General features: G+C 38.5%; 6 protein-coding genes across 6 annotated transcripts; 2 read left to right on the plus strand and 4 right to left on the minus strand.

Annotated features, from left to right (window-relative positions):
* Positions 1-167: 167 nt before the first annotated feature.
* On the minus strand, positions 168-401 carry I206_104137 (uncharacterized protein; the record flags this gene model as incomplete). Its single annotated transcript, XM_070202906.1, has 1 exon — positions 168-401. The coding sequence occupies one exon, from the start codon at positions 399-401 to the stop codon at positions 168-170; it is 234 nt and encodes a 77-aa protein (XP_070059007.1).
* An 825-nt stretch (positions 402-1,226) lies between these two features.
* Positions 1,227-1,669, minus strand: I206_104138 (uncharacterized protein; the record flags this gene model as incomplete). The annotated part of the gene is made up of 2 exons (XM_019156024.2): positions 1,227-1,429; positions 1,495-1,669. 2 exons carry the CDS (start codon positions 1,667-1,669, stop codon positions 1,227-1,229), a joined length of 378 nt encoding a protein of 125 aa, XP_019010982.2.
* A 1,569-nt stretch (positions 1,670-3,238) lies between these two features.
* I206_104139 (uncharacterized protein) lies at positions 3,239-5,159 on the plus strand (the record flags this gene model as incomplete). The annotated part of the gene is made up of 12 exons (XM_070202907.1): positions 3,239-3,245; positions 3,335-3,470; positions 3,529-3,557; positions 3,631-3,702; positions 3,803-3,816; positions 3,876-3,967; positions 4,040-4,102; positions 4,165-4,182; positions 4,251-4,420; positions 4,491-4,866; positions 4,927-5,020; positions 5,094-5,159. The coding sequence occupies 12 exons, from the start codon at positions 3,239-3,241 to the stop codon at positions 5,157-5,159; spliced, it is 1,137 nt and encodes a 378-aa protein (XP_070059008.1).
* Positions 5,160-5,555: 396 nt separating this feature from the next.
* On the minus strand, positions 5,556-8,370 carry I206_104140 (uncharacterized protein; the record flags this gene model as incomplete). Its single annotated transcript, XM_019156022.1, has 16 exons — positions 5,556-5,661; positions 5,734-5,806; positions 5,864-5,934; positions 5,995-6,026; positions 6,103-6,228; positions 6,282-6,465; positions 6,522-6,619; positions 6,672-6,786; positions 6,870-7,004; positions 7,058-7,086; positions 7,144-7,323; positions 7,400-7,523; positions 7,597-8,087; positions 8,170-8,206; positions 8,265-8,277; positions 8,349-8,370. 16 exons carry the CDS (start codon positions 8,368-8,370, stop codon positions 5,556-5,558), a joined length of 1,836 nt encoding a protein of 611 aa, XP_019010980.1.
* A 514-nt stretch (positions 8,371-8,884) lies between these two features.
* I206_104141 (uncharacterized protein) lies at positions 8,885-10,588 on the minus strand (the record flags this gene model as incomplete). Its single annotated transcript, XM_019156021.1, has 10 exons — positions 8,885-8,930; positions 8,998-9,053; positions 9,125-9,314; positions 9,379-9,460; positions 9,519-9,652; positions 9,716-9,808; positions 9,881-10,093; positions 10,149-10,217; positions 10,283-10,415; positions 10,546-10,588. The coding sequence occupies 10 exons, from the start codon at positions 10,586-10,588 to the stop codon at positions 8,885-8,887; spliced, it is 1,059 nt and encodes a 352-aa protein (XP_019010979.1).
* Positions 10,589-12,279: 1,691 nt separating this feature from the next.
* On the plus strand, positions 12,280-13,398 carry I206_104142 (uncharacterized protein; the record flags this gene model as incomplete). Its single annotated transcript, XM_019156020.1, has 6 exons — positions 12,280-12,321; positions 12,430-12,651; positions 12,733-12,859; positions 12,952-13,099; positions 13,160-13,235; positions 13,303-13,398. The coding sequence occupies 6 exons, from the start codon at positions 12,280-12,282 to the stop codon at positions 13,396-13,398; spliced, it is 711 nt and encodes a 236-aa protein (XP_019010978.1).
* Between the last annotated feature and the right edge of the window lie 102 nt (positions 13,399-13,500).

The following is a 13,500-nucleotide window of genomic DNA, read 5'->3' on the forward strand; positions in this document are numbered from 1 at the left end:
TTGGAAATGTCAACCTTGAAAATAAAACACACTTGAAAAGAATGGAGTTAAATGCATGATCTTTAGCACGCGAATCTGTACGATTCAAATCTACTCTGCCATCAAATCCGTCATTCGTTTGTTGACGATGAGTTGTCTCGGAGGACCTTTGCTATCACTCACACTTTCTAGGTCCTTTTCCTCCTGAACTGTAGCCTTGTAGCGATGAGCATAAATGACGCTCCGGTCAGAACATTTGACCCAGCCCAGATAGTTGGAGCGTACAATCCATATCTATCTAATAAAGCACCATGAATAGGTGTACCCGTTAACGCAGCTACAGAAACAATCAACATTCCCCATCCAGTTTTACTTCCAAATTCGTCAAAATTCTTAGCAAAACTCAAAAGGGCAGGAACCATTAAGGAAAAGTATGCTTCGGAAAAGAATCCGTAAAGGAGAGCAACTATAATCAGACCTCCTATTCAGCCAGCTCGAAAGATGGAAAATACCATCACACCAGTTAAGACTGAACAAATGGTGATCATGTTCAATGAGCCAAGTTTGTCGGCAAGGTGGTTAGGGATACACGACCGAATATTGAAGCTGCGTTCAATATCGCTCAAGTATATTGTGTTTAATTCTCCGGTAATCCGTGATTTTCACCATAAACCTGTTTCACATAGATCATTAACTTGACGAGAAAGCAAGCAAGAACATTGTAAAAAGAATAAGACGATTACCTACCTGAAAGTAATATATAGGAAAAAGTTGACCCCATGTTACGCAAAAAACCCAACGATGGCCAAACAAAAAGGTGAATCGGAGAATGGAACCTTTGCTGAAGGCCTTGTGATATTCTTTCTCGGTGGTATCCTAGTATTGAAGCATAAACAAGCGATGATCAAACAACCCATCAAAAGGTATCCGGTAGCTTGTACTGAATTTTCAAACTTATGTACTTATAATAGCTTGTTCAACATGATTGGAAGGTCAATGGCTCCTGTAGTAGATCCGGTGACTGCTATGCCCATGACCAGAGCTCGTTTCTTGTGGAAATATTGGGATAGAATTGAAAATGAGGGTAGGAGCATTAGCCCAATTCCAACACCGAGTCCTAATGCTTGAGTCAAGACGGTCTGCCAAAATTTCTTGCACAACGAGATCATGAATATGCTACAATAGCTATGATCTCCATCAGCTCGACCATGTTACAAGCGGCAATGAGATGATACTCGCCAGACAATTTAGAAGATTGTACCAGAATACATCATATAATAGAAATAACCCTTATCATAAAGCGGTCCAGTAAATGCTCCAAAGTTGAATTGAAAGAATAGTAAAACAGATCCGACCCATGAGATATCGGAAGCCGAGACTTCTGGATATTTCGTTATATAGTATGATTGGAATACACCGAAAGAGTTGGAATAACCAAACGTGGCAGACACTGACATACACCCACATGATTCAGCTTAGCGCCATGCAATGAGATTGATAAAATCGTTCATTCACTGACCGACCAAGCTCCGATTACACACAGCCATGCCCTGAGGCCTCCATCCGGTATGTCTGAGCCTGGGATGATATTTGAAGGACTGGCAGCCTTTTCTGTGTCAGGGGTAAGTTCTTGTGGCGATTGTGAAAGTTGGTTTTGAGACGAGATCGTGATTGCGTCGCGAGTAGACATATTGCTGGATTGTCCTTGCGTGGTATATGGTCATATTCCTTCTTCGGACGCTGTAGATATGTCCCTCTGGCTTATATGTACCCTCTGAGACCATGTCTGCATGACCAAGTTGGTTGAGCGAGTACGTTCAGCCGCACTGGACCGGTCCATTTGGGAGGGATATTTCGGGTCGAACCGCGGCTCAATCCGCTACACCCTAAAAGAGCAATACTGTACCCAACGAAATGATTGAAGTGCGTCAAAAAATTTTGATTTCGAGATACACGTTATTTCATGCTGAAAGGTCATAATATGAGTAGGTGATTGACGACCCGCCTTCAAGCTTTAAAAGTATTGAAGATACCTCAAGGTATCAACGTTCGAGCTAAAGAGAGAGAACATAGCATGATCGATTCGTTAATACCGACTCCCCTCGAGCCAGCATGCTCGGATGCTAAAAGGCTTCCGATGAGTGTTTCGAATACGATGCCAGGTCAAGTTACTACGCGGCCACTGGATAGTATAACCCTCTTACCCAATCTCGAGCAGAATTGGTGGGATCTAGAGTATGTCAACCAAATTCATCCCGCTTTGGAATAAAGATGAATCTGATCAGCTGACTCTCGATTGGGACTGTCCTCCAGCTGGACAATGTTCTTACGCGACATATGATCATCCGCAATAGTCTGGGCGCCGACTCTTTGCAAGGCATCATTCGGATCTTATGCTCCAATGCATCAAACGGACCGAAGATTACGAATTTTGCCGCTCAGATTTGTTTATAGCATGAATGCGCTAGCAGATGGACCGAGTGACCGATTTCTCATCTGATGGATCGTTTCCGTTGCTGGATGTCAAGAGGTCTGGGGCTATCTCGGTTCTAACCGACATGATAAGATTGTAATCTTCCGGTGACGTAACGATCAGTCAGGCCGCGATTAGATGCCCCGATCTAGATGCACCATTTATCTTTGTATTTGCATAGTAACTAATCTTGTAGCTTCATTACTTTTTGTCTGCGCAATCGCTACATGAGAGATTGATTGTAATATCCCAAAGACTCGATGTAGACCGAAATTTACTGCTCTGATAAGCTCACGCCGAAATTTTGACCGAATTGAAATCTTAGACCGAAAACTTAACTTTCACATCTCGGTCAAAAATTACGTACAGATCCGACGAAATATGGGGTGAATTATAAACACAGCAAAGTAAATGAAACATTTACATATGAGCTACAGCATAATATGGATAAGAAGGTATAGATTGTTGAGACCGAAAAATCATAATCACCATGAGGATTTGTATCTGTTGTTTCGGAAGTATTCACTCGGTGACGGCTTATATTTCAATCACGATGCTCCTGTTCAATCAAAGATGACCGAATTCGGGTTGATCTGTAAGTAGCATATCATTAACCTATTTAAGCAGCTCGCTCGACAAATACATATTATTGCCTCGGTATCCAATTCAATCACTCGATATCTTCTGTTAGCTTCATATCTACTCTACTTACTCCAGTTCCGTTCTCAAAGTCCATTATCACAACAAAGAGCCTGGAGTATAGACAATATCCAACACTTTGACAACATGAGTTGTGAGTATTTAGAGCGACAAGGGAGCTCACACCTCCTTGTCCTATTGATGTGTGTTCTCATACTCATATGGGTTGTCATTGATTTTCAGGCTACGTGTATTCGAACGATAGTACAGTTCAGATCCCTTTTCAATGCAATAATGTTAACGGTTCCGCCAATTTGTTGACTGGAGAAGTCCGATACTCGAGTTACGGCTATGAACCGGATCAATCTCCTACTCAAGGGCGAGTCCAAGCTTACGATGGAACTCATGAAGTTTATACTGACTGTTATGTACTTCAGCTTTCTTGTCCTCTTCTGTGTCGGTTTCGGTGAGATCTTATACATCGAAGGATGAATCTGATCTCAACATGGGATGCTAATTGATCACACATGCTTTGATAGCCGCTCAACTCCTTCTGAGTATTTACTGGAAGTCTTGGTGGACTTTGCCTACTTTGGCGGTTGGAACGGCTCGTGAGTTGTAATTTCATCATCCCTAATTGTACCTCAGCACCTTTATCTACCCGTCACTTGCATTACTAACAAAGCTGAATTTTTTATCTGCATGCATTAGTCGAATGCATCGGGGTGAGCGTCTCCGCCATTACAGCGGCGAAGCAACGACTAATTTGACATCTTCGATTCAGTGGGGCGGAAGACTCTGGAGTATCTACTCTTGGAGTTGGGATATGAATGAAGGCGGATACTGGTATTCTGATTTTGGCGCTTTCATCATGCAGTAAGTGAATGAACCATTGGCTACAGGTCAAGAATGTAGGAGAACTACTAATCAATGTTTCTATCTCCGTAGGATATGCTGTCTTGTTATTGCTCCAACTTTCTTTTCAGCTGCAAATTATATTCTGCTAGGAAAGTAAGTATTTTTCACCTATCTATTGTATTTCAAGTAGCTCATATAAATTTTTTATCATTTAGAATTATGTCAAATGTTGGGTAAGTCTTCGTTAAAGTTCAATTGCTCGAGTTTAGCTCTGTATTGATTTTCCAAAATTTGGTAATAGGCCTGAATATAGCTCGTTGCATCCTCAATCATTTTCAACAATGTTCATTATAGCCGATGTTGTATGTTTAGTTGTTCAAGCTGCTGGAGGTGGTATAGCAGGTACAGCAAATACAACTAATGGTGCTAATCAAGGAGCATATATCATGACTGGTGGTGTAATTGTACAATGTGAGTTAATCCTTATTTACTTAATATCCACATAACCTTTTCTATATTGCTAACTTGAATCGTATGGTAGTGGTGGTTACTGTTCTTTTTATTGTTGTTTTTGTCGAATGGTTATGGAGAAGAAAACGTTATTCTCCAGTCAAAAAACAATTTAATCCATTTGCAAGATTTTATAAAAAGAAAAGTTCAAAACCCAATCATCAAAGTTTATCTGGATCTGGATCTAGATCTGGATCGGGTTTGAACGAAGATGGAAATCTCGAAACTGAAAATTCAAGTGTAGTTATGGAACAAATATCAACAGCTTCAAGATTAGGTGAAAAAAATAAGAAAATTCATTCCCGAAATTCTCCAAACCTTAACGAAAATTCACCTCGATTATCTGAAAAAAATTTAAAATTGATGATTGGTTTGATCAGTGCTGGAACTTTACTTATAGTAATCAGGTGAGTATACCCGAAATCGGTAATTGAATTTACTTGTCACTAATCATTCGGCGTTGTAAGATCATTTTATCGAGCTGTTGAACTAGCGGATGGATGGACAGGACCAATCGCAATTAATGAACCTTTGTTCCTTGGTCTTGATGCAGCCTTAATGGTGAGTTCTTATTGACTAAAATGTGATTGATAGATATCATTTCTTCTTTTTAACTGATGTCTCAAAATTACAGTTCATCTTCGTTTATCTCTATGCTGCTATTCATCCTGGACTTGCTTTTGGTAGAAAACTCTTCTAAAGAGAATAACGATAATATTGTTCGCAACGATTGGAAGATATTCGTCATCGCGAGATGAGATACCGAGCGAAAGTTTAACTAGATAGTGTAGCCAAAAGATCCCAATGAACAGCGAGAGAATCAAGTCACATATAGATTAATGATTTATGCATGATCCGAAGATTCGCTCTGATACTGAGATAGCATGTAACAGAAGAAGCAGGCTATGCAAAGTTTGCCATCGAAAGACTGAACACTCGTAATTGTGATCTGCATCTGGGCTAGCTACAGACGTGTCGATCGTTGCCCTTACGGGGTAGTTACTGGTACATGTAATCATCTTGAGAATGTCACTTATCGTGAGAATATATACATATGTGTATACATATGAGTGTATTGTGACATTTCGTACATTGACTAAAAAATTGTTTGATCTGAAGGCGTGGTTGATGATCCGGATGACGATGTGAATACACTCACATCCGCTTCTAGCAAATCCTGAATAGCTTGATACGATTCGGCTCTTTGAGTGTTATTGATAAATTATGAGCACTCGTGCGCATTGCCATTCATATAATCAATTTGATATACTCACGCTAATTTGATATGTGACATTTGCTGTAGGGTGTTACAGACGAATTGTACGTCTTTCATATACGATGCAGCCGCTACATAGATTTATTAGCTAATAATGCAACAGGTAGCAAGAAAATGCGAAAACTTACTAAATGCATCACCGATAGATTCTAACCTTTTACTCTCCCATGTCAGAATAGCAGCGACTCTACACCAAATACTGTTTTCAGGTAATTCTCGTCAGACTTCCTCGAATTTCTCATATTCCGATTGGACTCACATAATGGCAAATACGTTCACATCGCCAATATCCTAATTGGTAAATCAGAATCAGCTTTGAAATGTTCAGGTGTTTCTTATTTCCTATGAAATCAGAAATGTGGCTCACATAGTCGTTCAGGAGATGTAAAATTCCTAATATTCGCCTTGCGACCTCTAAAGCTCTAGGATCTGGCTTGCCTAAAGTTTGATCAAGAGAATACAAGAACATCTCGGTACATAACGTAATAAGTTGCTTTGAATTCGCATATCAGCCAGGTCCAATAGGTTACGATTAATGGAATTTACAAGAGTAGCAGTTTCCGGTCTTATGGTGATTTTCCCGTCTTTCGTTCTATCAGTAGTCTTTAAATTGGAAGGGAGATTTGCATTAAGCATTTTCAAACGATTTTGTAATTTTTCTTGTTCGACAATGGACTGTGGTCGCAAAGAAACTTGATGCATGAGATCCGCCGCACATATGAGGTAACCACTATCCTTCATTCAGCTTTTTATGTAGACTAATGGTGTAGTCCGATTAGCACTTACAATTCTGGAGTATGATCTTTATCGCACGTTTGAGATGATGAACTTTTCTCAAATATATCTGTTATTCGGCGATCGCATGTTTTGAGATGGGCATCAATCTTATTCGATCTGATCAGTTAATCATCTATCCGGCAATAAATTTGGACTTACAGTTTCATATTCTTCCCATGGACGAGGTAGAGGTGTAGTGATTCGATCAAGATCAAATAAGGATGACAATTCAAAACCGATACAAACACATTTATTTACTAAATATAATATCCAGCTAAAAGTGTTAAATTACAATTTGAAGTCAGCTATAAAGCGCCAAACCGAGATAATCATGTGTTCATGGTGTGAATTACTCACAAGGCATTTATCCTATCTGCCAGCTCCAAGTGTGATTTAGCAGGAGGAAGATAACTGGTCGGGCTTCTTAATTTATATTCCGTTGATACATCAACCGATGATTCAATACGATCTAATCCTACGGCGATCGCAAGTCTATTATCTTGTAAGCGAAGTGCATTCATAAATAGTTTTGCAAAAATACTTACCCAACTGTTTGACCCAACATGGCCCATCCCTGAACCGCGAAGCATCAGCTCACAATTTCAAATATGAATTGTAATTATTTACGTACTTCCAATTGTCGATCCCACCCAAATAACCAGGTGATCAACATGGTTCCTGCACGAATAGCATCAAAGACAGTATCATGTGATATTATAGCTTCCTCCATCTGTTCTTTCGCCCTTTTATAGAATGTCGTTTCTAATTTTCGCAATGACTCCAATGGCGATTTACGACAAGTCATTAAATACTATAAAAAGAACTTCAGATTCAAGTACAAGAGCCTTATTTATATGTGAATGAAAGGTGGATGATCAAATACATACAATTGCATTTAACAAGCAAGGATGAGGTCTTTTAGAAGAATCAGATGATTGTAATCGTTCATAAAATGAAGAAATGTGCATATCAACCCCAAGCAAACGTTGACCAGTGAAATATAAGAGTAATCTATTTTTCTCAAATATTTCCAAATATTAGTCAATAAAAAAAAAAGAAAATGTTTATAATTTCGTTGACTCACAAATGATCTCTCTCCTTCTCACTTATTTCCCCTTTATCTATTCCATTTTCATGAATTCCATTCTCATTATAATCATTCAATAAATTAGTAATATCTATATTTTCCCATGGAGAAGGTAACATTTGAATTGGACCCATCATAGAAGGTAATAATCCTACCATTCCTGAATCTTGAATCCAATTATTACCTTGTATTGAAGTGTCATTTTGAATTTGGGATAATGAAGGATCAAGACTAAATGATTCAAAAGATGGTGTTGGAGGTAAAGTATTTGGTAAATCATTTGTAGATGATCTAGATGATTGTCCATTTTGACGTAAAAGATCAAAAGAGGTTGAAGAATGAGTAGGTAGATGAGGTATATCATAAATTTCTGGTTGTATTGTAGGTAAAGGCTCAATTTCGTTCTGTTGTTGTGTACGGGATGTATAAATGCATTCTCTATTTTTTCTAGTGCAATTGGCACAAGCTGGTTTCTGAGCTGGACATCGCTGGAGAAAGTCCGTAAGAATGTTAGCAAGTGGTAATAGAAGAATGAGTGATCAGAATAAGGTATTGTCAACAAATACTCACAACCTTGCGAGTTTTACATTGTTGACAAGCATCTCCTCTACAATACAATTACATCAGCCGTCTCAAGTCCGGTCAGAGTTTGAGCAGAAACTTACCTAGCAAGAGGTCCTACAGTTAACGAAATCAGAGATGAGCACAATGAAAATATCATATGCCTTCGATGTTAATCGTGAACTCACTGTTCTTCGTTTCTGGTGGCATCGCGTTCACTCAGTCTGCCGATCTCCAGGCATCCACAATCGATGAGTATTACGCCAAGACAATGATTCGTGCTTTTGCAGTCAGTCGTGAATAGGAAGTCGTCTTTATACTGAATATAACGAATTTGCTGTGCTAAGAGATTGTTGAACGTATTTTGTTGACATTTTCACACCAAGAAGATAAACGGTCATGTCCGAATACCGAACTTGTCAACACTTGTAGCAACGCAACGATTTTGAAGAAGTAATGACTAGTATCGATTACGTTACAGTATATCTGCACGACATTCATGCATAATCGCATGATTGACCCAAAATATCCGAAAGATACATCCTGAATATCGTTCGATCACTTCTATATATTGTGCATCCAAGAATAACCTGAAATGAGAGCCGGACAGTTCTAGAACGACCGAAAATGTGTCGAAGATTAGATTACATGGAAAAGAAAAGGATAACAATATAAAATGAATGAATGCAGGTATTTATAAACAGCTAAACCACCAGCATGGCGATCATAATAATCCACAATCTCGCAAATTGACCTGTATAATCACGTCACTTTACATAATGTCATCAATAATTGCTTCTATACTGTAGGAGAATTTAAAGACAAGCTTAAACTCACTTGATAGCTGAAATGACGAATGACAAAGCTTTCGTATCCGTCGCATCTGTATAATGCTATAGATATCAGGACCGCGATCAGCTCGTAGTTTTGGTATGGAATCATGAGATCATGAGGCAAAACATACCGCATAGATAGATTTCGAAGGATTTTTATTCAAAGAAACAAATCGTTCAAGTAAGAAAGAACATGCTGCATCGTAATTCGTACCTCCGCGATATTCTGTGAAAGTGACTGAAAGAGGTGATACAGCTAATTTGGCTCTAAAAAGATCAATCTTGTTCAAGAATAGTATTATCGATGTTTTCGTGAACCACCTATCGAAGATAGACGTCAGCTGATGAGTTACATCAACGTATGGCAGAATATCTTGAGACTCACCTTGAATTAGCTACTGATTCGAATAGTGTCATAGCTTCTTGCATACGGTTCACAGTCTCATCCTCGTACAACTTTTGATCATCTACCACGCCTCATTAGCTGATTAGTATCGGGCAAATAAAGACGTTGAAATGACTGACATTCCGAAATGGCAATCAAAAAGACAAGAGCAGTTACTGAATCGAAGATATTCAACCATTTCCTTCTTTCTGATCGTTGACCACCAACATCGAATAGTTTGTACGTCAATTCACCAATCTTGAAGTGTGTTTCGCTATCAGTGGTAGCCATGTCAGTATGATGAGAAGCAAGTAGAAGCAGTTCGAGAATAACATACGTAATACCAGTTGTCTTTACTCTTGCTCTAAGTATATCTTGATCAGTAGGCATATAATCATTTTGACTGATACGCGATATCGCGTCGAAATAGCTTTACACGAATTTACACGTTAGTACAGAATCGCTTGGTTCGATGACAGGGTCGGCTGAGCGATACACTTACTATGGTGCAGAATCATTCAATTGAAGCTCATTTCGTCTAATGAAAGCCTGTTGAACACCTTGGTCTTTCCATAATCCAGCTACGGCGCCTGCTAATTTCGGAGGAAAGATATCTCCTTCGATCTGTGTAGGAGCAGCCATAATCAAATCCCAGCGTGTTTGATTGTTTGGGCTGACCGGGATTTCCATCAGTGCTACCCCTTCAAGCAACACCCTGTAGCTTTGTATCAGCTTGACTGTCTCCGATTAACAAAGGGAAGCTCAGTCACCTCATCGATTGCACCGTATTCGAATACACAATCTCCCTATAACTGTCCCGCTCTTCAACATCGTATGGTCTGTGCAAGCAGTATGTCAACTCTGTGACTGCGACAATCAAAAAGCTTCATCAGAGCCTGCTTACTTGTTATAGATCAGTCTCATTTGCTTCAACACTGTCGACTTCCCCGACTCTCCCGCTCCTAGCAAAAGCATCTTAATTTCATTTCGTAAGTTCGCACGATCTCGTTTGAGTTGTTCATCGATCTCAGCATTTCCTACAGGAATGATCGCAATGTCAGTTTCGTGAACATTATCGCCGAGATTTCCAGCTTTATCCGAAGATGTTCCTCTGATGGGGACGTCGGAAACACATATATCGTAGCAAAGGATGATTCAATGACTCACTAGCTTTGGCAGCAGCATCTTCAGTAGATTGCGTACAGCCCATCCTGCTTTACGTTTCCAAGTTGAAGTGAAGGATGTAGATATGGAGATATGGAGATGAATGAAGAATATATATGATAAGAAATGACGAGTGAGGAGTGCGAGGCTAGGATTCAAAGAACAAAAAGACTGTGCTTTGTGATCTAAAACGTGCAAGTTGAATGTATATCAGCATTAGTCACATTTTTAGTCTCAAATTTGATTAATGCAATAATGAAGGATTGAGAACCCCGTGCAGTTGATATGTACACATACACCGTACATTTGGTAAGGGATGTCCGTACATTGCGGGATGGCGCTCGATACACACTTGAGAAAGATCGAAGATAAATGATGTTAAATCAGAGGAAAGTGGAAGAGGATTTCCTTTCAACACACACACAGACGGTCAATCAATACTCACATGCACTGTTTATTACTATTCCGTTATTTGTCTGATCTATCTCCTCTACCAAGACGTTGTATGAAGGGTGAAATTGTAAATTTGATGGTATGATCCGCCGACACTTCGGATCAACCTGAGCTTTGTGTAGAAGGATAGTGGAATTAATCACGAAAGCTCAGGTACTGATGATCTGTTCTGGTTAGGGACGATTGAATGAAATTCTCTTCGGTACTATAGAAGGAGAATAAGTTGAAGATTTAAAAATTTATAGAGATCTTGAAGGGAAATGGGTTTAGATCTAAGCCTTTTGTGTGTGATATGATGGTTGTCAAGATTAGTCCACAGAACGTCTTGAGTGTGTATATCTTGTAGTTGGCACTAATTGTTATCGCTGCCAGGGTAGAAAGATCTACTGAATGCCTTGGGATAGTGTGTCTTTTTTCCACACCTTTGATACTCCAAGTAGTGTATTGTTATTGTGTTGCTAGCATGAAGCGAGATTAACGGATGACTTTGTTATACACCGTTATATGAATGGCTAATGAATGTAGTGAAGGATTCTTTTTTATTGATGAAACGATATAAAGGGGATTTAATGAGAACAAAGCGTTGATTGAATGTTTCAGGTAATTTATTGTAAAGGTGGTGATAGCGTCAATGACCGAAGATTTGGACCATCTACGGGTATACCTCAGCTCCCCTTGTTCTCATAGAGATGTAGTAGTCGATGATCTATTGTCATATGAGTGTCAAAGAAGAGATGATAATGGACGGAGGACAATAAAGAGTATACTAAATTATGTTACAGTCTTCTACCCCTATGATCTACATGACTGTTGTAATACGTTATAAACGTTATAAACTACTAAGAACAAGGATAATAAAGTTTGCATCTCAGGAACAGGATTTAAGGGTAAATTAGCAAATCATCTTTTTGTAACTCTAGTAATATAAATGGGCTCTCTCTGCCTATAAACTTGTTCTCTATTTACAAGTATGAAAAGGGTTTTAGAGGCTGAAACGTAAGGGTTTGGTATATTTCAACAAATGCCCCGTTTGTCAAAGTAGGGTTAAACCGGGATATATCACGTGATTAAACCAAAACAGCCTTTTTACCCGAATTAGGTACTGTTGTATGATGTCAATTCCTCCTTCCCCTTCCTCCACTTTACATTCATCTCTTTTACTTCAACCCGTAATTGCTATACTCTGCTTTATTCCACTTGATCTTCAGTACTTTTTGTAGATAAGATAAACTTTGATCCTGATAGTGAAATATCAAATCCTAAGAGTTTCAAGCACTGAACAACATGTCAAATTCAAAATGGGTTCCACTGGAAGCTTCCCCCGATGTAAGTATTAGCACTTTCATCAATCATTTTTTTAAAAGCTCATTTCACTTTTATCTGGAAATTCTCAATTATCATTATACGAATGGAAAATGATAATTCATTAATCAGGTTTTCAATTCATGGTCAGAACCACTTGGATTACCAACATCACTGACATTTCAAGATTTATTTTCACTCGATTCTGAATTTTTACAATTCATACCTAAACCTCATAAAGCTGTTTTATTATTATTCCCTTCAAGGGGTAAATTACATGATGAAAGAAAAAGAGAAGAAAACCAAGGTGAAGGTATGTGGAAAGGTGAAAGTGTATGGTGGATAAAGCAAACTGTAAGTTCTAAATCCATGTACTTCTTCTTTTGATTTGTCCTTTCTATTTGATAAATCGGACCAAACTAATTCTATAGACAGATACCAAATGCATGCGGTTCAATAGGTCTTTTACACGCTTTGTTAAACCTTCCTGAAAAAGGTCAAGATGCATTAGATCCAAATTCACAATTAATGAAATTCAAATCAGCTTCATTACCTTTATCTCGTATGTTCCTTTTACTTGTCTACTACTCGTTATAAGCAAGAAATATCCTTTAAATTGCTAAATTCGTTTCATTTTGGGGGGGTGGACAATAGCGATTGATCGAGCTAAATTATTAGATGAATCAAATTTCTTCTCAGAAGCTCATTTATCAGCTTCTCAATCTGGTCAATCATCTATACCTGATGATTTAGATGTAGATACTCATTTTATAGCTTTTATAGAAGCGATTAATGAGAATGGGTAAGATCAAACCTTTTACTTTCTTTTAGATGAATGTCTTTTAATATGATTTCCGAATAGGGAGAAACGAATTGTTGAACTTGATGGTGGAAGAGAAGGACCTTTTGATAGAGGACAAAGTGAAAATTTCTTAGAAGTGAGTAATTCGTTGATAGACGAAACAACTCAATTTGGCATTGATTTCGAATGTTTTCATCTTATAGGATGTAGCGAAAGTTGTTCAAAACAAGTATTTTGATAGAGCAGAAGGAGATACTAGTTTCAATATGATTGTATTAGCTGGACAACCTGATGAATGATTAGTGAGATTCCACAAGCAAATGAAATGTATTTATCTCAAGATCACGCAAAAGGACTACGGCCATCTTGTGCAAAGGCAGATAATACAAAGTATGTACATT

This window comes from Kwoniella pini, chromosome 5 (genome assembly GCF_000512605.2).
Source record: "Kwoniella pini CBS 10737 chromosome 5, complete sequence".
Taxonomy (NCBI): Eukaryota; Fungi; Basidiomycota; class Tremellomycetes; order Tremellales; family Cryptococcaceae; genus Kwoniella; species Kwoniella pini.